At 41.1% G+C, this 26,854-nt stretch overlaps 2 protein-coding genes across 3 annotated transcripts in view; both read right to left on the reverse strand.

Moving 5' to 3' along the window:
* The window catches only part of ak7b (adenylate kinase 7b), a gene marked incomplete at both ends in the record, with an annotated part of 7,157 nt that extends 5,781 nt beyond the window's left edge, over window positions 1–1,376 (reverse strand). The window contains 3 exons of the mRNA XM_080532270.1: window positions 401–509; window positions 779–964; window positions 1,278–1,376. Of these exons, the coding sequence (XP_080388396.1) occupies window positions 401–509; window positions 779–964; window positions 1,278–1,376 (394 nt within the window). The remainder of the gene's footprint in view (window positions 1–400; window positions 510–778; window positions 965–1,277) is intronic.
* Window positions 1,377–2,438: 1,062 nt separating this feature from the next.
* galcb (galactosylceramidase b) lies at window positions 2,439–10,328 on the reverse strand. Of its 2 annotated transcripts, none has more exons than XM_080540142.1 (17): window positions 10,173–10,328; window positions 9,997–10,065; window positions 9,807–9,870; window positions 9,587–9,700; window positions 9,109–9,248; window positions 8,870–8,908; window positions 7,430–7,560; window positions 6,898–7,053; window positions 6,277–6,401; window positions 5,852–5,979; window positions 5,320–5,409; window positions 5,143–5,232; window positions 4,758–4,902; window positions 4,414–4,594; window positions 3,864–4,027; window positions 3,551–3,627; window positions 2,439–2,816 (listed from the first exon to the last, which is right to left on the reverse strand). In XM_080540142.1, exons 1-17 carry the CDS (start codon window positions 10,311–10,313, stop codon window positions 2,673–2,675), a joined length of 1,998 nt encoding a protein of 665 aa, XP_080396268.1. In that variant the 5' UTR covers window positions 10,314–10,328; the 3' UTR covers window positions 2,439–2,672. The 2 variants fall into 2 exon arrangements, with proteins under 2 accessions (XP_080396268.1, XP_080396269.1); XM_080540143.1 differs by lacking the exon at window positions 7,430–7,560 and adding an exon at window positions 8,491–8,618.
* Window positions 10,329–26,854: the final 16,526 nt, after the last annotated feature.

A 26,854-nucleotide genomic window follows, 5' to 3' on the forward strand; every position in this document is an offset into this window, starting at 1 on the left:
ATGTGTTCATGCACTCCCAAATAAAGAGAAATTAAGTATTAAATGCATATCAGCATCAGCATATCAGCAGTCACTGTGTACAATTCACTATCTGCAAACAAACACCTATTGATTTGTATTAATAAAATTGCTCTCTATCGTCTTTACACACCATGTGGATTTAGCCAGAAAACAACCCAGAGGTATGCAGTTCTGCTCAGTGTGAATTATAGGCCAGGTATGTTATTTTATGAATCATAGCTTATTTGGGAACAAGAGTATCACAGTAAACTTGTGTGATTTGACTTGGTATGAGACCTGAAAGGGGGATCTGAACCGTGATGGTCACGGTCAACGGTGAGGCTGGCTGGCAACCCTGCAAACTCTTTACTGACTACATTGTGTCTGAGTCTGATGGTACCTGAGATTGCCCATGAGGCCTCATCTATCTGTTCAGCATGTTCAGTGATGTTGTAAATGATGACATCACATTCCATCAGCCGCTGCAGAAGTTCCTGCCTTTTCAATTGCTGTGAAAACAGATACAGTAGCATAAAGCATTCAACAATCGACTGCTTTAAGAGCCTGTTTTTGAATAGGAGGCAATGTTGAAATTGATGTGCAATAGTGCCTTGGATATACAACTGACGTGTAAACACTACAAATGGAAGAATCTAGTGCCATTATTGTGCCAACTGTAGTTTATCTGGATAATTATCAGTGATATCTTAGCTGCTTGACATATGTATTCGCAAGGGCAAAGGCCTATGATTTGTTAGTTACACACTGTACTACTTACATAATATTCCTCCAGGACATAACTTGATCTTCTGTCATTTGTTTTGTTTGTAATGGTACCAACTATTTGAAAAGTTCCCTGCTTGACTTTAGGATGTTCATCTCGGGACATCCTCTCCTCCTCCTCCGGCTCCGGCTCGCCAGCGTCCACCATCAGCGATGCTCCGACAACACAGCCAGACAAGAACTGCACAACAAGACGTGGGCAATTGTGGAACTGGGAAGATGTGGTTCAAGTAGCCTAACTTTTAGATGCAGTGTTAACCTGACGATCATTGTTAGCCAGTTACTTATCCTTGTCATAATAAGCGTATACAGTAAGGCTGACGCTAGTTACTTGACAGCAGAAAGAAAGTGGCTAAGACAGAGAGAACACATGTGGGCTCGCTGGCGGAGCTAGGCTTTCTTGGACCTTCACCTTGTACAACATCAAAATGTCATCGCATACAGAACACGACCCGCCATATCAGCTACATAGATACAGTTTCAAATGATACTACCTTTGCAATACATTTTGCAGCATACGAGTCAAGGTTGTTGATAAAAACACGATTATTAGTGGTGCGATGGATGACTTTCTCTACTTCCTCCTCGGCCATTCTTTGTTGTTGTTGTCGGTTGGCGTTCTTTCCGTTGCTACGCAACAAAGCCCGTCTTCACGGGGTATCACTTAGCCACTTAATATAACCTTCATACTCTGATATAAATGAACTCTGTGAAAGACTTATAATATGGATTTAAGACAATGTTTTTTTGAAAAAAGTATTGATCATCCTATAATACATTCATAAAACCTTCATTGCTCTCTCACTCACTGAACACTTCATTAGGAACACCTGGCTGTCCAGTACAAGCTGTACTGGTGGGGGTGGTGTATTGGTGTGGGTATGTTTTCTTGGCACACGTTGGGCCTAGTAATACCAATCGGTTCAATGTTTGAATACCACAGCTTATTTGAGTATTGTTGCTGACCATGTGCATCCCTTCATGGCGACAATGTAATCTCAAACTGGTTTCATGAACATGACAATGAGTTCAGTGTTCTTCAGTGGCCTTCCCAGTCACCGGATCTGAATCCAATAGAACACCTTTGGGATGTGGTAAAATGGGAGATTCACAGCTTGAAAGTGCACCTGACAAATCTGCAGAAATATTGCGTGATGCAATCATATCATCATCATGGACCAGAATCTCAAAGGAATGTTTTCAACATCTTGGAATCAATGCCACGAAGAATTGAGTTTTCAGAGCAAGGGGAGGCCCTACCCAATATTAGTAGCCTAATGTGTTTGTGCTCCGTGAGTGTAACTTCAGTGCAAAAAGGTTGCTGCAGCTGTTATGCTGTTTCAAATGAAACTCTGAACCTCCTCAAACATTTATTAGTGTAGAGCTTCCTACATTGGTTGATTCTGACATCTCCAAGTAGTGGGAAACTCAAGTATCATCTTTCTATGAGATTACAAGTTGGACATTTCCGAGTTTCTTAGTTCCAACATGTCATAAATGCAGCATTACTCCATTACAGCAATTATCGGATCCAAACTTTAGAAGCAACTGTGAAATAATGATTTGTATTATATTTGATCATTGTTATTAATATCAGTTGACAGAAAAGAAAGACAAAAAGAATGTGCCAAAAGCAGTTTTATAACAATTGGGTGTATCCAAAATCAATCCCCTTTAAAAAGACACCTTATGGAACATCAGTGGAAAAACGATTATTTATTTCACAAAATCACCCAGGTTTAAAATTATTGTTTTGAGACAGAAAATCACATTTTAGGGTTTAAATCTGTATAATTGAAGGTATCAATAAATTAAAAATTAAAAAAACTCATGGCCAAGGCATAATCAACACCACACAAACATTCAGCAAATCAGAAGGAACCAAATGATCATTCTGCCTCTACGGCAAAGTTGTCAAACTGTGCAAGTTCAAATGAGTGTGTCCCAATAGCAGCCCAGCCATTCTTGGGTGCCAATACCACAGCATTCTTCCAAAGAGGGTATCCATTCAGCATCCCTGTGGCATATTCACCCTAAAAAGAGAGTTTTCAATTCAATTAAATGTTTCCAGGGAGGGAAGTTCTTGTGTTATGATGCATTCATGTGCGCTATACAAATAAAATTTGATTTGATTTGATTTGATCATGTGGTGTCTGAATAATCTGAATTAGATTATATATTCTGATTATAATTTGAATGATAATGAAAAAAATTCACGCGAACGCCCGCTCAAATTGGAACAACAACTCGGCAAGTCAAGGATAATTTTGGTACACAACTTGCTGACTTGACGTCACATACGCGCGGAAACATGGCGGACAAAAGTCAATGTTTGGTTAATGGTAAGACACTTTTTTATTAATTCTATTCTATATTGTTTTTTGCTCACATGTAATGTGTAAAAACAAACAAACTGGAAGCTATCAATCTCTTGTTTAAATGCTCTGAGCATTAAAATGCAACTCATCTTTTTTGTAGAGTCCATGTTGTTCCCACATTCCGAGTTAAAAGCACATGAACACAACAAAGTCTGAAGAATGACTTCCCTATCTTCCGACACCACATGAATGCAGCATTAGTGCTAACCACACCACCTGTTGTCATAACAGTGCTACGAAAACAAAAAACAGATGGGAAATATACCTGTACCTCGAAACCACCAAACGTTGTTTGGTAGAAGTCATTAGGATCGCAAGAAAAGTGATAACAAACAGAGATACATGCAGATATTAAATGTTCCTTGGAACAGCGATTAAAGTGAACAAACCTTGACTGTGAGGGTGAGTGTGTGCCAACTGAAGGCTCTGGTTCCAGAATCTCCCTCTGCAAGCACAGTCTGACCACCTTTTGTGGAAAGAAGACTTGGTTAATGGAAAATAAATATTTTGTGTAAAGACAATTGACTGATAATTGAACATGTGTAGTTGCTGTTTCACTTTTCCCCCACCCTTCTTCTTAAGTATGTACTCCCCCACATGGATTTAGATGAGGAAGTGCACTAGGGCATACTTTAGGAGAAGCGTAGGGAAACTGGATGCAGCATATATGTCACTTCAAAGACTACTGGGTAAAATACTCACCGATGTCATTGGTGACTTTGTAGGTGCCATCCGCAAACACCCAGAAGAACACTCCCTTGGCGTGGCGAACAGACCCCCCTCCTTTGTCTACCCTGGCTGCGACGAACACACCTCCGGTTTTAACTGTTTCCATGAAGATATCACATGTGACTGTCAGGTCCTGCCTGGAAAACAAGTCACAAAAAATCGGACTCAGAAGTTGCATGCCTCTGTGATTCTAAGTGTATGATAGTGTTAAACCAGAGTCATGTAGAGAAAATGTCATAAAAACATAAATTTCTTCTTGAGAAGAATTTTCTTTGACCTGGAGCAGTATTCATAAAGTGTCTCATAGTAGGAGTGCTGATCTAAGATGCATTTAAGTTTTTACATCATAATGAATAAGACTATATGGACAGGTGGTCTGATCCAAGATCAAAACTCCTACTAAGAGGCTTTGTGAATATGGGCACATGATGCAAAATTAGCTTTCATGTCCAGAAAATACAGCACTTCTTGGCCAGGTTATCTGTGGATTGGAGCTCAATTGCACCTAACCATGTTCACTCACCATTTGTAGTCTCCGATGACACTAATGGTCTGGTCTGCATCTGTTGCCCATGTAACGGGCATCTGGGTGACCACCTGGCGCAGTGTGAAGACGTGAGGACCCTGGTCGGTCAGGTTGATGTAGTACTCAAACACCCCTGTCTGGTCAGCAAAGTCAGGGGCCTCAGAGAAGTATGGGTTTGCTGCGTGTGGAGAGAAAGAGAGAGGGAACAATAATTCCAAACCTGGATAATTTTTCACACATGCCCCTTTTTTAATACTAATCCTTTTTCAATCAAATTCCTGTTCATTAGCTGTTTTCTATATGTAAATAACACTGACATTGCTAATTGTCAGTATACTTACGGACATTGAAGTCATCCTTGTATATTTTGGGGAAGGAGGCAGAGGCAGGTGGGTCTGTGTAACGCCCCTTCTGTCCAGTTCTTAATGTGGTTAAAGTATAAACCTCATCGACATCCAGGTTCAAGGTGAACGAGCCATCATAAAGCTGTGAGGGAGACAAAGAACCATAGAAGAAAAAAAACATCAAAACAGCATCTCCAACATAAAACCATAAAACCTGGTCGATATTAAATATCATGAGGAGGAATCTCACACAGAGCGAGACCCCGTTCTCAAACTAGATTCAGATACTGAAAGGTGTCATCTTGTCAAATGTCATCTTGTCGAACATTCTCAGAGATGTCTTGTCATTAAAAAACACAGTTGTCAAGCTAGGTCTGCTTACCTTCAATGGGCTCAGTTTCTCAAAGAAGGTCGGCTTTTTCATTTTGAAGTCGAACCTTGACTGCCACACTTGTAATTCCTTGACTCCTTCCTAGGACGAGGAAAAAACTGACATAAGACTGTGTATCAATCATTTACTCACCGCAACAGAGCCATAGAAGACCATAACAGTACTCACGAAAGACCCCTTGAGCTGGAACGTTGCATTCTGAGATGTGACATTGAAGGGCAGCAGTGGAGGTCTTATGCAAACAGAATGATCATGAGTCTGAAAGAGAGAAAAAAAACTGGTTTCTCAAGCATTCTACATATATATTATGTCTAGTTATATATATATATATATATATATATATATATATATATATATATATATATATAACTAGACATACCATCCTTGCATCAAGACAAGTATACGTATGCAAATCCAGTAGGAGGAAGCTCAGTGACTTATCTCAGATAGTTTGCTTAGATTGTAGGTTCTTGAGAGAGCCTGTGCACATCTTCGTTTGAAATAGAGGAGTCCAGAGATGATATAAGGGATTTACAGTGTGTAAATTAAGTGTTTATCCAATTAGGAACTCATCAATAGTACTGGCAAAAAGGCAACAGAAGAAAGGCCACTACAACATCATATAAATGGAAAATCAAACGACATGGGTTGGAACAAATGTCCTCGTTGACAGGGAAACTTTGGGTGAATAAACACTGACCATGGTTTCAATGACAACAGTAAGGTTTCCTTTGCCGTCCGTCAAGGCGACGTAACTTCCGCCATGTGCTAGATGACCCACAGTCTGCAGGTACGTCCATCCAGGCTGGGCGAACTGAGTGGTGTGGGCTTGAAGATATTATGTCATATATTAAACTTTTATAGAAAATATAAAATATATGTCTGTACAGGGGGCCTGTGAGGGTTTTGTAATGCCCTGGCAGGCGATAATGTTTCCTCAAAAGTAAATTCAGTTGTACAATTGCAAATTAGGGCAGGTAAATAACACATCATCATGCTCAACTGGCTCCACCACAATGACTCAGCAGTCACCTGACACTGGTCTTGCAGTCACACAGACAAAGAAGGATAGCATGACATCTAGTTTAAATGTCGAGACAATGAGATTTAAATCCAATAGATTACCAGTTATCCAGATGGGCGACTCCACTACATAGTTCCCACTCCACGGCTCCTCTGCAGTCATCAGCCCGTCTCGCCCGAAGGGGAGGTTCTCATAATAACTGGCAACCAGGTTCCAGGATATGGTGCTAAAATAAGAACATGTTATAACACAAATAGTGTACGTGCAGAACTAACTATATATGGGGGCTGATGTTCAGGGGGACACTTGGGGCATGTCGCTTCCCGCGACTTACCGTAACTATGCTCCCTGCTGCAGCATTAAAATGAAGCTTATAGAAGTTTCAAGTCATTTGTCAGTATTCTCTTTATTGATAAGAAATAGATTTCCCACGGCAATCCCCACACAAAGCGGACAACTAAATTACGAACACAAGCGGCAAAAGTTAAGATCTATTCATTATCTCAGTGGCACCATGTCTCGGGGTAGGTTTGCAAAACAAAGCTTGATTGCAGTATATGAATGATGATGAATGATGAATGAATGGTCTTTGTCATTGATATAGTACAGGTACCAAACAACGAAATTTGGGAGGGGGGGGGCTCCCCTGGTGCTAAGGGAAAAAAAAAAAAACTAAAAACTAAAAACAAGAAGGGTTACTATACTGGTGTGCTACTACATACGCAGTCATCAGCCCGTTGACGTAGTTCTGGTTGAGGATGCGGGCCCAGCAGCCTCCGCCCACCTCGTCATTGAAGGTGCTGTAGTCTTCAGACGACCACAGCTTCTTCTGAGTCTTCAGAGCCTCCATCACTGTAGTGGTGCCTGGGTAGTGGGCCCTAGTCAGTCCACACAAAAACATAGACAAGTCGGTCAACACAGACACACACACACACACACACACACACAGACACAGACACAGACACAGACACAGACACAGACACAGACACAGACACAGACACAGACACAGACACACACACACACACACACAGTGTGTCTGCAAATCACGTAGACCTACTGTATTGATGTCAATAAAAAACACAAAACACATTTTGTTGAGCAATTAAGGTCATCAGCCTGAAAGGATGCACACAACTCAAACTAAGTTAGAATAAAACAAACAAAAGAACGAAGAAAGCACGAAATAAACTGAAGAGAGCTGTGAAGAATAAACACATGGTCTCATAGGAGTTAACAGAAGAGAAACACTCATACCCTATCACGTCTACCACATCGCTGAGCTCTCGATCGGCAAGCACTGAGTAGGTAATGGGCTGCCATAGGTTATCACTGGCTATGATTTTGACCCTCTCCAAACCACTCTTATCCATTGTGTACCGGAGCAGCTACCCCCAGTGATGGTGAGAGAGAGAGAGAGGTCAGTGAGAAGGTGATTGAAAAGTCATATGTTGTGTCCGATTTCTCCACCGTTCTCCTGAAGTATGCACCTGTGCACTCCCTTACATTACATTCTCAATCTAGATGAGAAAGGATTGGTATAATAGAGCCCATGCTTTTAAATCCATGCATACTGGAGGGTGGAGAAATGGGACACACACAGCAATAGATTAGGTTTTGACTACATGTACTACATCCATCTCACATCACCATCTAATGTTTACATTTACATGTAATATAATGTTAAACCCATGCCAGTGCCATGCAATAATGTAGCCTACTTTACAGACTTGAGCATGCATATTCATTATGTGTCTAGCTGTGTTAGTCATTAACGGCATTCCTGGGGAGAAATAAAACAGCCACCAACATTTAAGGTCAGAGTCAATACCTTCCCTATAAAACCAAAGATCTTTATTGCTCAATTGAACTTGCAAAGTGTTCCAAGATTGTTGAGTAGCAGAACTTGTGATAGAAACAAACAAACACAATCCATACAATTTAAAGAAACACCCAGGAAGGACTCATGCTCTAATATAGGCCTAGAGTATTCCCCTGAATATTCAGTACCTTTTTCTGTGCTTTCATGATTAAGTATTCGTTCACTTGTCACTGGGTATAAATGAAAGTGTTCTGATGAAGGAGCTTGCTTGCTCCCAAAATGTGTCAGCATTGAATAGTGAAGGGAATCAAATTGTCGACCTAAGCCTTTTTTCAACTCCACTACCAGTTGAACAGGTTTATCAAGACGCATTCCAAGCACAAACGCCAAGCTGTGCCATGGCATAAGAAAAATAAATTAATGATTTGCAGTATGGTGGAATTGAAAATGCTATTTTGTGCCAATTCAGAATATGTCGTCCGAGACCCTTACTTACCCTACAACCTTAACAGCGTCGTTGAGGTACGGGTCTACACCCATGGCTTTGGAGATGCCCCAGTCTCCATCTGCTGCGATGATGCCTATATCAGTTAGGCCAACTTTATCCAACGTGTCTCGGAGCACCTTAGCAACAAATAATATGCTCTCAGGCACATACAACTAATATTTAAAAAGAAGTTGGGACTAAAGATTTTGAGAATATCATATCGCTATATATTATCAAATCACGGGCTGTAATAAAACCAAATGTTGGTGGCTGTTTTTGTTTTTTTATTATTCTGTCACAATATCATCTTGTTGATATATTGTCATGGCAAATCGGTCTGATTATTACAGTATAGTTGAACATAAAAATGAGAACTGCCTTCACTAACCTTGATGTACTTGCTGTTAAAGTTCCTCTCATTCCAAATCTATATTTTCAGAAACAAAGCAACATCATATCAAACTGTATTGCAAATATACTACAGTTCAGGTTAAGGTAATGTTCCACAGCTGGGTACTGTAAAACAGGTGAACACGTACACTTACATATTATTCACATCATATAATTTAATTCTGGTACCGATACAAGCCACTAAATACAGACACCACAAAATTAAGCAATACGTACTCCAACATAATCGATATCCAGGTCATGGTATTGCTTGGCTCCGATAATCCACGATACTACGTAGGATGCAGTTATATCAGGAAAGTCATATGGCCAGTTCTTCCCACGTCCAATCCAGCCAGGGAAGGCCCATGGCAAACCTATAAAACACAGAAGATAATATCAACAGCTCATTGTTGGGCATTTGCAGAAGACAACGCAGTAAAGCCACAAATCCAATAAAACAGGCTATGTTTCAGTTGGACAAACACATGGCATCTCTTTTTAAATGTCAGCTGTTGTGTTTTCATGGTACAGTGTGGTAAGTGTGGTGAATAGATTACTTTTTTCTTGCGATGACTGATGGATAGATGATTCACTTACTTAGACAAAATGTATTTGCTGTAAGTCACTTTGGATAAAGGCATCTGCTAAATGCCACAAATGTAAGTGTAAAATTGTAAAATCTGAAAGTAGGCTATATTAACTATGTTCACACCTATGAGAGTAATATTGGGGTTCCTCTTCTTGGCTTCTCTCATCAGCCACCACTCATAGCCCCGGAAGAAATTCTCATCATTCTCATAGTGCATATGTGATGGTTCTGTTCCATCTGAAAACAACACAACAATTTACATAATCAAAATGGTTACTATGACAGACAATACCAGAATGATTGATAGATCTAGTGCAGCCTGCAAGGAGTTCTCCTTAGTTACCTGTGGTTTGGGCATCACCTCCAATTTCAACTTTTAAAATGTGTAAAGAAGCCCCAAAGTTTGGCTGATGACAGAAAATGAGATGGCGTCATATTTCATTAAGAAATATTAATATTAATATCAATTACAGTTGCAGGGCAAAACAATCGGTTATTAATAATAACTTATTATCACATTCGATGTACAGTACCTTAAACAGATAGTCCAATATCTGGCTGCGGTATGGTTCTGCATAATTGACGAGTAGACGAGATGTTGCCTAAAACAAAGCAGAATAGAATACGGTTATCCAAACTTTCTAAAACTACTGATGAATGGTACATAATAGTGTTCAACCAGGAAGTAATGTTAGCGATAGCTACTTACCCCTCCACCGCTTAAACCTCCAATGCCATCAAATACTCTTCCTAATCCGATTTTATCATCCAACACATAGCTCTCAGAAGTACAGAAATTAAAATGCACACAGACCCACGCGCCGAAAACTAAAACGAGTCTAGAAATCATTCTATTCCCGTTCCAGCCGAATGACTGACTGACTACTGGGTTGCGCGCTGCACATCTGTGTTCTCGAAGCTGCAAGAGTGACAATCCGCCCAGCCTTTTCCGGTTTTTGCTAATTAAGATTTCTTCTACATAAGAGCGCCCAAGTTCAACTTTATTTAACCTTAATTTCATGGCGGCTTCGACTTCTTTAAACTCTATTAATTACTTAATTACTTTTCCTTCTGACAAAGTACTCGTTTGCATTCTAATGTGAGCACATTATGTCTTCTCCAAATATGACTGTTTTATAGAACACACAAGCATACCACAACTGCTCCCATCTGTCTGTTTCTGGAAATGTGGATACCAATGATAGAATTCATACTGTTAACTGCAGGGACACAGAAGGTCCAAGCTATGAAACCCCTAATTTGATTCCCCACTCCCTTTGATTCACACCCACTCACTTGATTTGTATGTGTTGCTGAGTACAGTGGTAGTAAAAATCATGTTTAGCCTTGGGAAATTTGTGTACAGTCAATTATATGTGTCCTACGCTGTGCATTTCGGGCACTTTAAAGTGTATGGCCAAAGTAAATAGCCACCAATATTTGCTAAGCGCTTTAACTCAAACTCATCTGATCCACAATCTAATAGTGTTGCCGAATAAAGTGGTACCAGAGATTAATTGAAAAACGTATTATGTACAGTCCAGTTTATACAAATATAATAGGCATGTGTACAATTACATTTAATTAACCAATATGTACATTTTAAAGATCAAAATTGTTGAACATGAAAATTGTGATCCTCTCACTGTCCATTCATATTGTAACTCGCGCTTTTATTTTGAAGCCGCAAAAACGGCAAAAAGCGAAACCGGACATCTTAATGAGCGATATGGACCTTATTTGAGCCCAGAGAACACAGATGCGCTACACACTCTCACGTGATACTGGATCATGTGATACTACCAGCTAGAGAATGATCTGGGACTGGAGGTTAGAACTATGTAGGATACAGTGTCCAGCATGATGTCAATAAAACTAGGGCTGTCCATATTAATTCCTGTGTTAAAAAATCGATTACGGGCGTTATTTTTGTTTTAACGCCATTAACGCAATTTCCCCAGTTTGTAGCCTACCATGGTTTTATTTTCGCTGACCATGCGCATGGAGGGAGGCTGTCTTACAAAAATCTCTTTCTTAGCATCTTCACCCACACACTTTTATGGCGTTTATTAAATATAACAATGTATGACGTTGTGATTAAATGTTAAAAATAATAATGAAAAAAATAAGTCCGTTTTCATGACGGTTTTGGTAAAAAAAAACGTTCCTATTTTTAGAAACCCCGGTTTTCGGTTTAACCGTAAAACCATCCAACCCCAATCAGTGGCGGATACAGAAAGTGGCTGATGGGTAGGCCTGGAAAAATCTGGGTAGGCCTGAGTGAAACTCATCACCGCACGTTTTAGACCTATGTATGAGCAGCCAGATGGATGGAACACAACCGGGCTCGCGATCAGAGGCGCCCCGTCCATAGAGGCAACCAAGGCAATTGCTTGGGGCCACCAAACAAAAAGGGCCTCCAAATTTTTTTTCCAAAATTTTTTTTTCCTACTTTTTTTTCTCCAAATTTTTTTTTTTTCAGATGGGAGTGTTACATTAGTTTTCTTAAGATAGGAAAATAAATAAATCTGTTCAATGGGCATTTGCCAAAGTAGCCTACTGTTAATCAGTATTTATCCTGTATAGAATAGAACAGTGGCGGCTGGCCGATAGAGGGCGCTGGGGCGCCGCCCCCACCTTCACTTCCTAGTTTGGATTTGTAAAAGTTTTTTTTTTAAATAAACATTGTTTATTCACAAAATGCGGCTGATATTCTGTCGGCGCCTATCAGCATTCATTAAAAATCCTCCAATACAATAAACATTTTTATCTGTGTGTGTGTGTGTGTGTGTGTGTGTGTGTGTGTGTGTGTGTAAAACTCACTGTTAAAATACATAGGGGAGAACGCGGGGCGCCGTGTCAATGCAAGTCTATGCCAGGACGAATACTTTTCGCTTACACGTGAGCTGTAGCAGCGCTCCAATTGGCTGTCTCTATTTCTTGGCCAGGACGCACATTTGTGCGCCCTGGCCAAGAAATCTCCGGTTGTATTGCAGACAATGCATTATGCTGAGGACTCCCGACTTCCGGTTTTCCGGACTTCGGGCTTCCGGAGTATTTTAAATGAACATTCGTAATGTCTGTCTCTGATGTTCATGGTCAATTAAATCAGCCTATTTTGTGCAACTAATCATGTTCCCGCTAATGGGTTAACCAAGCAGCCTCGCACCTAACGTGCAAGCACCTATCTTCGAACTATTCATAGCAATATGCGCGGGGCAAGGCGGAGGTACAGGTAAACACGGCTCATGTTCTGTCATCAAAGGTAAGAGTTGGTTTTCTTTAACTCAGCTGATGCATTGTTGTGTTTCTGACATGGTCTGGTTGTGTTACAGACATGGTCTGGTTGTGTTTCTGACATGGTCTGGTTGTGTTACAGACATGGTCTGGTTGTGTTACAGACATGGTCTGGTTGTGTTTCTGACATGGTCTGGTTGTGTTTCTGACATGGTCTGGTTGTGTTACAGACATGGTCTGGTTGTGTTACAGACATGGTCTGGTTGTGTTACAGACATGGTCTGGTTGTGTTTCTGACATGGTCTGGTTGTGTTTCTGACATGGTCTGGTTGTGTTACAGACATGGTCTGGTTGTGTTACAGACATGGTCTGGTTGTGTTTCTGACATGGTCTGGTTGTGTTACAGACATGGTCTGGTTGTGTTACAGACATGGTCTGGTTGTGTTACAGACATGGTCTGGTTGTGTTTCTGACATGGTCTGGTTGTGTTACAGACATGGTCTGGTTGTGTTTCTGACATGGTCTGGTTGTGTTACCGACATGGTCTGGTTGTGTTACAGACATGGTCTGGTTGTGTTTCTGACATGGTCTGGTTGTGTTTCTGACATGGTCTGGTTGTGTTACAGACATGGTCTGGTTGTGTTACAGACATGGTCTGGTTGTGTTACAGACATGGTCTGGTTGTGTTTCTGACATGGTCTGGTTGTGTTTCTGACATGGTCTGGTTGTGTTTCTGACATGGTCTGGTTGTGTTACAGACATGGTCTGGTTGTGATACAGACATGGTCTGGTTGTGATACAGACATGGTCTGGTTGTGTTTCTGACATGGTCTGGTTGTGTTACAGACATGGTCTGGTTGTGTTACAGACATGGTCTGGTTGTGTTTCTGACATGGTCTGGTTGTGTTTCTGACATGGTCTGGTTGTGTTTCTGACATGGTCTGGTTGTGTTTCTGACATGGTCTGGTTGTGATACATCATTGAATGTGTTGACCACCATCACTCTCCATCATCATCCATCATGTGTCTATGAAATAGATGGTACTGTACTACTGACTGCAGCATTCATCTCTGCTCATTGATGTAGCCATGTCACACAGACACATAGTACACATATTCATCTGCTACCTTTATTAACCTGAGTGTAGCTGTGAGGCCTGTACTAGCCTTGTTGACTAGACTTCCTCCTTGTCTGACACTGGGTATTGGACCGTACCGACGTCCATAGACCGGTCACTCTTCCACCTCAGTGTCTGTAGTTGACAGGGTAACTTCTCCATGGCCCACACGGTCATTTTAAAGGTGAAAGTTGAAATTATACAATGGTTGTAACGCCAGTGCGTGTTTTATGCGCGTGCACGCGGGGGGGGGGAAATCGTGCACGCGGGAAAAAAATCCCCCGCCACACTGCTGTGCCCCACCCAAATTTTTTTGCACCAGCCGCCACTGCAATAGAATAGAATAGACTTTATTGTCGTTGTACAGTTGCCTATACAATGAAATTGTAGTGGCTCTTCCGAAGGTGCAAAAAAACAGAAAACATATTCACATATTCACAAACATATACACATATAAGATAAACATTTATGAACATGTCTTATGTCTACTGTTCAGTGTCTACTGTATGGTGTATATGAAGATGTTATGACGTTTTATCATGAAAATAATGAACAGCAAGCTCGATCCAAAACTAGGGCCGGTGGAGGAGGGCAATTGTCACATTGGACAGACTACCAAAACAGAAAAAAAAAGTATCTTAACGACAGCAAAAGTGATGGATGTCAGAAATACATTACCTGGAGATTCAATAAGGTACTTTTATATGGCAGGATATGGGTTAGGGTTATATGACACCTGTAGCGAGATAGATAGATAGAGCCAAAAGTAAAAAGTCGCTGAGAGACGCAACCAGGGTCTGGCTAGTAATGACGCGCCAAACAATCCGCTGAGATGAAAAGTACGTTTTAGAGCATTTATTGAATAGAACAATCAAACTTGGCGACGTACAAAAATAATCCATAAGCGATCAAAATAATAATAATATCTAAAAAGCACTACGGTTTTCTTATTTTATCGGATTAAAGTAGCGAAGACCAGAAATTCCCATTGACCGCCAGTCAAACTTCTCCCCTTCTATCACCCAAAAAGGGGCGTGATCATTCTGATGACAGGGAGATGACGCGCAATTGCTCTGATGAATTGTAGTTTATTGATAGCTGGCTAGTCTCGCGGTGCCAGCCGTTTCCACTTCCGCTTTGCTCTCGCTCCAAACGTCTGGAGACCTTTATCCATAGAACGGATTCTATGTGCCGCCCGGAGCGAGCGGCAAATCTAGGACACTGATAGGCCGGACCGATGGGAAGCACCGCCCCCCCGTCCTTGTCATTGGTTCAGCGGGGCAGTTTTTTTTTTTAAGTTAACTATTCATTTGTTACGTATTTATTTGACATCTGGGTACAAAATACAAATAGTTAATACATCATGTAGCCTATATTAAAGCCTTTAAAAATGATTCATGATAAGATCCATCATTTACATGCATTTACATGCATCATTTACATGCTCCATGTTGCATGTAATTTGTATGCTACTTGTGGTCCAGTATGTCGCAATGTGTACTAGGTGTGCTACTGTACCTGTGGTCATGTACTGTTTTTACTGTTTTTATGTAATGTGCTTTGCATGTTTTTATGTGCTTTTATTATGTCAAATGTAATTGTTGTATTGTGGCTGTCTTGGCCAGGGCTCCTTTGTAAAAGAGACGCTAGTCTTTCAGACTGTTTTTTTTACTTACACACACGAGCGCGCGCATTATGCGCGAACTTCGTAAAACCGTATTATATTTTAGTGTCAGGGAAATAAATACATTTTAAAATGTCCACATCGTCACCCGCCTAAGACCCTTACCAGGGGCCTCCATAATGTTGTTTGCTTAGGGCCCCCAAAAGTCTAGGGGCTCCACTGCTCGCGATCAGAGGCGCCGATTTATGTTTCTGCCCGTGGGTGCTCGAAACATTTGGGTACGACCAACACGCATGCACACACACGCACACACACGCACACGCACGCACGCGCACACGCAAAATATTCGCAGGGACTGGAGGAGATCACTATGCAGACCATGAAACGAACGGAAAATAAATAAAGTACCTGTCTACCCAGAGAATGCAACGGACAGCCAAACAAGTTATTATAATACACACACGCAAGGCATTCAAGCGCACGCAATAGTCAATGAATTAACCAATAACCATCAACTATGGAGGACCAAGTCTGACAGAATTAACAATAAATATATAGGTACATAAATGAATGTACCCAGTGAGCAATAGACGTCTTTTCAACCTCGCGTCTAGAATATAAACCAATATAGACCAGCTTTATTACGGCTATATTTTCTACTTATCTTAAATGCATGAAAACCGTTATTAAACCCCTCTAAACTGTCAGAATACGTCCCAGACGTCATGTAGTATGAGATTCCATGTAGTCTAGCATAGTTATTCATGCGGAAGTGGTGGTTTAAATTGCGTCTATACGTCGCTGTCCTTTAACCCAGATAAATGCGGTCTGTGTCTAAACCTGTTTTAGTCTAGCAGCACGTTGAGTTTAAATTAATACCCTAAACGCCTGTAGATTGTCAAAATATATACCAGACCGTCATTTATTCTGAGATTCCATGTAGTCCAGCATAGTTATTCATGCGGAAGTGGTGGTTTAAATTGCGTCTATACGTCGCTGTCCTTTAACCCAGATAAATGCGGTCTGTGTCTAAACATATTTTCTACTTATCTCAAATGCATTAAAACCGTTATTAAACCCCTCTAAACTGTCAGAATACGTCCCAGACGAGTTGATACATCCACACACGCACGTTTGACAGGCAGAGTGATAATGACACGTGGCTTTGGTGTGTGAAGCTTTTAATTGAATAAATGTGCTTGTTTTAAACATTTTAAACATTTTAAACATTTTAAACATTTTAAACATTTTATTCATTTATTCACTAGCATCTTCCAATCCCGGGCCATGGCTAGCTGTCCAGCTTCTGGTTTGGTTGGAGGATGGTTGGACTTTTTCTGTCCCTCTCGGATGAATGCTGGTGCCGTGATGGAATTGGTTGCTTTCAAGGGCAAGGAGTTGGTGGTATTCCTCTTGCTCTCAAGAGCTGCTGCCAGGCTCTTGAGGACCTGGTTGTGCCTCCAGGTGTAGCGGCCTTGTGTGAGGCTGGTCTTACAACCGGACAAGATGTGTTTGAGAGTCGCTGGAGTTGGGCAGAGGGCACAGGTTGGGTCCTCACCATACCACTGGTGAAGGTATTTTGGAGATGGGAGCACATCATAGGTAGCTCTGATGATGAAGCTGATGTTGCTTGCCTCCATTCCCCAGAGCTCCCTCCAGCTGAGCTTTCTCCTTTCCAGACCAGCAAAATCTTATTTTGGAGTTAACATCTCTTAACATTTTGTGTTAATTACAATGTACTCATTATAAATAAATGTCAGGTAGTCCCAATACACCTCCTGCTCATTATGAAGCACAGAAATGCCTGACAGGTCTGAGGGCCAATCACTCGTCCCCATTCTGCCTCTGTTAGCCAATGAATGAGCCAGAAAGGACAAAAGGGGGAGGGACTGAGGTGGCCTAGTATGACTTTTAAATTACTTGATGATTTTATTTCATTTCTTTAATTTCTTATTTTTATACATTTTACCCACTTATGGGATGATATATATTTATATATATCCATGTGCTGGCATTTTTACCATCACTTAATGAATAATAAAGTATTACTTGAGCAGAGCAGTTCAATGAAGCGTCGCTCTTACCATACGTCATCGCACCACACACCTCTCCACACACCTCTAATCCTCGCCGCGGAAGGTCACATAGCAGTTTCACCAGCGAAAACATCACATTTTCAGTGAAGCAAGTCGAAAACCCTGTCCTTTCACCACGAAGGTTTGTACAAATTCATTAACTGGGTATTTGAAGGGGTATTTGCGGGTGAGTACAAAAATATGTTGTTTTTACGTTGTACAAACCATGCTGTCGAAGAACGTAAATGAAACTAGCTAAGCGGTTAGCAAGTGCTAACCTACGACACAAAGCTACGTTAACGTTATCTAGATTTTTAGATACGTTTTTAGAGTTTTAGATAACGTTACTTGATTGTTTGTTAAACACTGCAGAAAAGAACGTAATGTCATTGCTATGAGTTTAACCAGCTTTGGGTGAATTGGAAGCTTAAGTTAGGGCTACTCTAGGAATCGCCATTGGCCGCGTGGAGCTAGCTAACGTTACAGGCTATGGCCTTGGTTTGTCTAACTGCAGGCAAATAGTGCTGGCTAGCTGCTGCCGATTTGCAATGAACGCAAGTGAAAGTGCGCCTATTAGGTAGCCTAAAATTTCGGATTTAAACCCAATGCTTAATAGGTACCTAAACATTGAGGTAACCTGTACACTTGAGCCATTTCTCCTTCTCTTTACTCTTGTCAGTGAAATGGCACCATTGTTTTTTACTGACTGAGAGCCACTGTTGCACTTGCTAATTGAGTGACAGGAGAGCAGATCAGACAGGCGATCTCATCCCAAACGAACTTTTTATTTGATGAAAGTGGGTGTTGATATGAGAATTTATTCATTTATTTATAAATACATATATATTTTACAATGGTATGTGTAACATTTGTGGTTGTGAGATTCATTGTGGGCATTTAATTTCTGTGTTTTTTTATTTTAAGTTATTGATTTTAAGGGTTATTGATAGGGGTGTAACGGATCACGGATAATCCACCCTCCACAGTTCGGAACGCATGTGTACCTGCGGAACAATAGCAAAATGTAATCAAGTAATAACATTACTTAATATTAGTTAATGTCTCTTGTAAATCACGACGTAGAGTTGCCATGAAGCTGTGTGCAACCTGATACTAGGGATGCTCCGATTTATCGGCCACCGATTTAAATCGGCCGATTTCACTCCAAATGACTCGATCGGTGATCGGCAAAAATGGCCGATCGCAAAAACCGATTTTTTTTTTTTTTTTTTTTTTTTTTTTTTCCCCTGGGGAAGACAGATAACTGAACAGAAAACATAGGAGGATGTAACAGTATGTAAACCATGAAGGCCACGTTTATGATGTCTTTTATACAGCCATATCACTGACTTGGGCTTCAGGCCCTAACTGGGTGATAGGCCAGACTTTTACTATGCCATAAAAATGGGTCTGCGTTTGCTTGGTGCCTAATGGATCAAAACTTTTGTCTAAAAAGCAAAAAATATGTAGGCTATCCAGTCAGTAGGCCTACAGTTATGTATTTTTAAAAAAATCGGTATCGGTATCGGTATCGGTTGATCTTGAGGAAAAATATCGGTGATCGGTATCGGCCCCAAAAATCCAGATCGGAGCATCCCTACCTGATACCCTGAAATCTGATACCCTGAGCCCTGCGAGAGAAAAAAATAATCTGTGACGTACTCACTGACTCGACATCACCCTGGTGTGTTGACCGGGGAGCAAGAAAAAGGTAGCTCAACAACTTCTCCAAATGTCATTTAAACAACCCATTCCTGCAGACTCAAACCGTGCTAAAGCCATTACAAATTCCATTGGGAAGTTTATCGCGACAGACATGAGGCCATACTCCGTTGTGGAGAACAGAGGGTTTCAAAATATGGTCAACGTGCTTGAGCCACGCTACCTGGCTGTGCCTGCTACTTCAGTTCCTAGCGAGAGATTATTCTCCACAGCAGGAGACATAGTGACTGCAAATAGATCTACCCTCTCCCCAGACAATGTGGACATCATCTTTTTGAAAATGAATATGAAGTTATAAACTTGAGGCTGCTTTGCTTTATTTGCTTTTTTTTATATACCATGTTTAAAGGATTTCACTTTATTATTTAGGTAAAGTTAGGTTTCACTTGGCAACCAGATTGCAGCAGTGATGTTCAAGGAAAAGGTAGTTTTTATAAAAAGATAAAAATGTTTTGTGTTAATCCGAAAATGATCCGATCCGTGACTCTAAATCCGTGACACGATCCGATCCGTGAGTTTGGTGATCCGTTACACCCCTAGTTATTGATTTAACTGGAATTTTTCTGTATGAATTTATGACCTGACTCATCCTTTGTAAATAGTCTCCATTTCAACCCTTAACGGGTTAAATGGACCCTTAGCGACCCTTAACAGTTGAATACAAATCATTCTATGTTTCAGGCTTGTCCAAGAAACGCCTGACTCCACAGAGGGCACAGAGCTCCAATGGTACTTCCTTTTGATAGTAAGAAGCTTACAGGTCTGTATTAGTGACCTGTATCACTAACATGTTTCATTCTCATTTCAATAGTGGCCCTCTCTGACTCTCCACCAGCACAGACCAGGACTCCTAGAGGTTCGTGTTCAAATCATGTTGTTGTTGTTGTTGTTGTTGTTGTTGTTGTTGTTTTGACACAGATGAAGTCAAAAGCAACCCATTGAAGTTGAATACAAATGATTCTATGTTTCAGACTTGACACATAGAAGGCTGAGTCAAATATCAAGGTCCAGGGCCCTCATTTCTTCACCAGCACAGACCAGGACTCCTAGAGGTTCGTGTTCAAATCACGTTGTCACAGCATGTCTTAGTTATTGTTGATGTTTTGACACAGATGAGGTCTAGAGCGACCCTTAACAGTTGAATACAAATCATTCTATGTTTCAGGCTTGTCCAAGAAACGCCTGACTCCACAGAGGGCACAGAGTTCCAATGGTACTTCCTTTTGATAGTAAGAAGCTTACAGGTCTGTATTAGTGACCTGTATCACTAACATGTTTCATTCTCATTTCAATAGTGGCCCTCTCTGACTCTCCACCAGCACAGACCAGGACTCCTAGAGGTTCGTGTTCAAATCATGTTGTTGTTGTTGTTGTTGTTGTTGTTGTTTTGACACAGATGAAGTCAAAAGCAACCCATTGAAGTTGAATACAAATGATTCTATGTTTCAGACTTGACACATAGAAGGCTGAGTCAAATATCAAGGTCCAGGGCCCTCATTTCTTCACCAGCACAGACCAGGACTCCTAGAGGTTCGTGTTCAAATCACGTTGTCACAGCATGTCTTAGTTATTGTTGATGTTTTGACACAGATGAGGTCTAGAGCGACCCTTAACAGTTGAATACAAATCATTCTATGTTTCAGGCTTGTCCAAGAAACGCCTGACTCCACAGAGGGCACAGAGCTCCAATGGTACTTCCTTTTGATAGTAAGAAGCTTACAGGTCTGTATTAGTGACCTGTATCACTAACATGTTTCATTCTCATTTCAATAGTGGCCCTCTCTGACTCTCCACCAGCACAGACCAGGACTCCTAGAGGTTCGTGTTCAAATCATGTTGTTGTTGGTACATGTTGTTGTTGGTACACCCCAGAAAAGCCTGACTCCCCCTAAACGTATGTATTCAAATGCATCTCACCATTATCTGCATGTTTGTGATTTTTTTCTTCTGCTCCAAACTGATTTAGCTAACTTGTTCGTATGCTCTCTATCTCAACAGGACCTAAAGACAAACACCCAGTCTCAGAGAACAGTAAGAATTCCAATTGAAGCTAGTAACATTTCATGTTATTTGACTTCAGTCCTGTTAAGTATGTGAAAATACAAAAGAAGAAGCTCCTTCCATTGCCTCAGTCAGAAATGGTTATATTTGTGAGATCTTTGCGGTTTGCTTAAGCACGGAATGTTTTCACTTTGTTTAACTTATTACATTGTGATTTACATCAGCATTCCAGAAGAGAGTTGTGGGCCTACTCCTCGAAATTTTGGACGAGGTGAGGAGGAGAGAGCCAGGGCAAACATTTTCACTGCGACAGCTGGGGACAGAAACAGAGTTCACAGAGCAGGAGGAGGAGCTGAAGAAGGAACATTTCCGACAAAGCATGGTGATAATTTAAAATAAAAGTTTACGGCTGCATTTACCGCGACAAATTTAAACCCCCAAAAATGTAATATACACGAAAATGAGTTCAATGTATAATACACCTGAAAATGAGTTCAATGGAGATGGCAAAATATTTAAACTTCAAAGGGTTGAAATGATTGTACGGAACAAGAGGGCCTTTGGGCAGACTGCCCTGTACCGTGTCATATTGGGTAGGTTGGAACCGATAACTGGGCAAGAAGCATTGTATCTGCAAGGGGTGGGGCTTTTTTCTTCTCTTCCTCTTGCTACCCTTTCTATAGTCCACAATCGGCTCCTTGGTCTTGTCGATGCTGAGGTAATTTTCCAGGCAGCATTATACTAGGTGGTTAACTTATCCTCTGTACTGTAGGCCGCCATGTTGTTGTTGATCAGGCCTGCACCGTCATCAGCTAACTTGACATGATCAAAAAGGTGTGCACTAAAGGTTTGTTGTCTATAGCAACGGCTTCAACTCTACTATCCATACACGGGGGTCTAGGGTGGGTGGTAGCATACTACAGATTATTTTGTGGCGAGTGTCAAACATTTGCTCACTATAGGAACAAGAGCTACAGGGCACCAGACATTCAAGCATATTACATTTTCTTTGGCACATAGTAGGCAATCCACAATTTATCTGGCTCTTTACTCTTGCTTTTTAAAGTTTTAAATGGGATTCTTCTGTGAAAATAACTTTTATTTTGCTTTATTTAATTACAGAGGCTGTCATGAAACTAAAAAAGGTCACAGAGGTGGAGGCAAGGGCGAGCATCGGAGATCACCTGAAGCAGGCCCCAGGCAGAATGGGCGGTGCTGGCTACAGACAGAAGACAACCTAAATGTTGTCTCATAACTGTCAATAAAAACTATTATGTTGTTAAATGTTCCTATTTAATTATTATGTTATTAAAAATATGTTGTTAAATGTTCCACAACAATCAACATTGTTATTATTTAATATTCTTTTTTCCTTATTTTTATTTTGTATTTACTAGTTAAATGTTTACTAGTTAAATGTTCCTATTTAATTGTTATTATGTTATTAAATATGTTATTATGTTGTTAAATGTTCCACAACAATCAACATTGTTAATATTTAATATTCTTTTTTCCTTATTTTTATTTCGTATTTACTAGTTCCCTAAATAAATACATGTTCCTATTCATATTTCCTTATTTATATTTACTTATTACTCATGAAAATTGTATTTGTCTACTTATACTAAGTGTTTAAACGTCTAGGCTATAACAAAGCTAAATTGATTGGAAATTGAAACGTCTGTTTAAACTGCATTTCAACAGCTATATATAGTCTGCCGTTGAAATGCCTATAGAAACAGTCGTTTCAATTTCACCTCCATTTGGCTTTGTTTTAGCCTAGACGTTTAAACACCGGTGTTTCAATGTCTAGGTTATAATTAAGCTAAATTTAGGCTAAATTGGAAATTGAAAGAACGTCTATGTTTAGACGTTGAAATGCCGTTGAAACATAGACAGGGAAACAACGTCTATGTTTCAACGGCATTTCAACGTCTAAACATAGACGTTTTTTAAATTTCCAATTTGGCGGATATTTAGCCTCGATTTCGCCTAGACGTCTACGGGCCATTTAGACGTTGTTTAGACGTCTAATCAACGTAAAATTGCTCACTGGGTATGAACAAATAAATGAACGAATACACACAGTATAACGAAATAAATTTCTATATGTATTTATTCTTATTAATACATGAATTATGAGCTTATTAGTGGTTAGTGGTTAGGGTTAGGTCCCTTGCCATATCTTGCTCCCTTTCGCATGATTCGCTCGTAAACACAGCCAGAGATACACGCGACTCACGAGAAGGGGAGCAAAATATTGATTGATTGATTGATTGATTATACGTTAATGTCCCCGAGGGGAAACTTTGCATAGAAAGGGGAACATGCAAATGAACATCATTGCCAAACCCGCCCTATTCACTAAGATCAGCGCTATATTGCCCCCCGCAGTTAAAGTGAAATTATTACTGCTGTCAGAGACAGTTAGTGCACTGACAGGGATACAAGCACAATTAAATAACCAATACAGTATGTCACAATTCATAACTCCCTCGCTTTTCAGAGGCTTCCTAATCTTAAACTTTTATTATAAAAAAATATGTATTTTTATGAATCTGACTGGGTGGGCCAGCTGTCAATCTGGGCGGGCCTAGGCCCACCCAGGCCCACCCATAGATCCGCGCCTGACCCCAATGTAGCCCACACAAGCTTCACTCTTTGCAAGACGTGGGCCCCTATAGTTAGTAATAGTTTTCATATAATGTTCATATATGTTCATATAAGGAATCTCATTTGTCCCAGTTACAGTAGGAGCATCGAGCATGTAGCCTACGAGATGTGCACATTGAGAAGGCAATAAAAACTGCCTCCATGCGGCTGCACTATCTCACGGTCATGGCAAGACACGGTCTACCTGCGGATGACCTCATCACCATCTACACCACTCTCATCAGGCCGTGTCTGGAATACAGCTCAGTGCTCTTGGTGGGCTGCTCTAAAAAACAACAGGCTGAGCTAGAGCGAGTCCAGACACGTGCCTGCAGAATTATCAGAAGGAGAGCTGGTGAGATCTCACAACCCCTACCATCACTCCAGACCAGGAGGGAGGAGGCTGCAGTGAAGCTGGTCAGGAACATGCATGACGAGCAACACCCTCTGCACGACCTGCTACCTCCAACACGAGGCAGCTGCACTGCCAGGACACTAATGGGGCTTTTCCACTAGAGGGCTGACCCGGGTCAGCCCGGGCTGGCCTGCTTCTTTGGCGCTTTTCCATTTGTCGGCCTGGGTCGGTTCGGGTCGGTTCGGGTCGCTTCTTTAGCTACCCTTCGATACCAGGAACCAAATTGAGACCCGGAACCTTTTTGCCAGGCTGCGTGTGATGTGTGACGCTGCACACCGTTGATTGGTCAATGGAAATCGTCACAACATCGTCATCGTTTGTGTTCACTGTACACCTCTAACTGGAAAATGTCACTACAGTTTCTGTAATAGCTTATTAATAAAGATTCGAAAAATTATGCTGACCATCGTATTATCTTAGTTTAATGTCATTTCAATGCATCATAGAACTTTTATTTACAACAAACATAACACAAAAATCGCTATTATGCACCGTCTTTGCCCGTGAATAACACCGGCTATGGAGGTGGTACAATCACAATACTCATTTGCTAACTTCACCATCGGTATACGGTCATTTTGAGCCCTTAACCACCGCGCTGACACCCCGAGAAGTTATGCTTTTAACCTTAAACTCAATGAACCGGGAGTTCACCCGCTGCTGCAAGCGTATCTATAACGAACGTGGAGATTGAATGAGCCCCGCGTCAGGCAGCCTTTCCGTAGAAATACATCACTCCGTTATATATCTAACGTTACATGTTTTAAGGCTGATCTGTGCATGATAGTGCTGCATTATGTTCATCTATTTATATCGATCTATTCTTGCCAATTCCTTATTACCAGTGGAAAGGGGGAAGGCTAAAACACTTTGAATGGGATAGATAGGACTTTCCGTTCAATGAAGCATTGATACTCGCGAGTTCATCTCGCTTTTCCCCCCGTTGATGTATTAAACAATCTAAGCAATCTAATCAGAGCACTTGTTATTATGTAATATTATTGATGGATGTGCCATTTTTGATGGACAGCAGTGAACGGATGACTTGATGTGAGCATGTATTTGACTAATGCCGATAGTAATAAATCAAGTAGAGATTCCGACCCGTGTTGAACATCCTATTTCCTTGTCAAATCGTGTATGCTGTGCACCTAATCTATCCTGAGATGACACAACGCATTTAAGATCACAATCCTCAATAGATTGATTCCATCGTTTTACAGACAAGAAGATTCTACAATCTATCAGCCTTTCCGTAGAAATACATCGCTCCCTGTATAACGATATATATATATAACGTTACATGTTTTAAGGCTGATCTGTGCATGATGGTGCTGCATTTTGACATAATTCTTATCACATTTCCCCCCGTTGTGCTGTGCTGTGCCGTTACGTAGTCCAGAGCTTCATCATCCCCCTCCTAAAACTGCCATCACCGGCGTCATGTTATCAATGAACGTGGTATTATACATATTTACATATTACATATTTGTTGTTATTTATGGAAGTGTCCGGTTGCTGGAGGAACCAGGACGCCGGCTACACTGCACAGTTTAGCCCGAAATAGAGAGAGTGCTTTACACCCCGAGAAGTTATGCTTTTAACCGTAAACTCAATGAACCCGCTGCTGCTCGCAGCACCGCGCCAGCTGGTTGAAACTCCCGTTGACAGCGCGGGGAGAGAAAAGTTTTAACAGGGAATTCGCTCCGCGCTGTGTCGACGGTGATAGCAGTGTCGTATCGACACCATTCAAATGGTTTTGGATTCCCTGTCCTCTCCCCTATCCGGACACGTTTGAATTGTTATCCTAACCCACGGTAAACCGAAGTTATTAACCCGCAAAGGGTGCCTCCGGGCACCGTGTTTGTCCGTGAATAACACGGCACACAATGATACTACAGTTCATAAAGCAGACAAGTGAAGGCAGTGGTTTTAAGGGTTCAAAAAACATGACTTTATTATGTGTACATAGCTTCCTCTCTCTCTTTTTCTTTCTCTCCAAAAAAAACACGGTTAATAATATACCACATGCCGAGGGAAAAGTATACGATAGCTTCAAGTTCCTCCATGTTGCTATTGTTGTGGCTGTGTTGTGTCTCGTGAAAATATACGTCACCACCATGGCGCGCTTTTATGACGCGTAACTCCGCCTACTATCGCCTACTCCTCCTACTCGTTCCTGGTCTGTTGTGTATAGTGGAAAACCAGAACTGTTCAAAAGCGTGCCGAAGCGAGCCGACCCGAACCGACCCGAAGCGATCCGGGCCGCTGGTGGAAAAGCGCCATAAGGAACCAGCACAAGCTGGCTGAACCAAAGGCCAAGACCAGCAGGCTGAAAAACTCAACCCTTCATACTGCAGTTAGGCTGTACAATGACAGTATCTAGACCCACAAAAAACACAGCATGGCTACCATGACTGCTACCTGCCCTTGCTTTGCCGCCAATATTTTTAACCTTAAAATTGTTGTGTAGTATACGCTGCTAATATTTTTTGTCATGTATAAATTATCTCTTGTCATGTAAGTTCTGCAGTTTTTCAGTGGGGC

Source organism: Nansenia antarctica, assembly GCF_963989245.1.
Source record: "Nansenia antarctica genome assembly, chromosome: 1".
Classification (NCBI taxonomy): Eukaryota; Metazoa; Chordata; class Actinopteri; order Argentiniformes; family Microstomatidae; genus Nansenia; species Nansenia antarctica.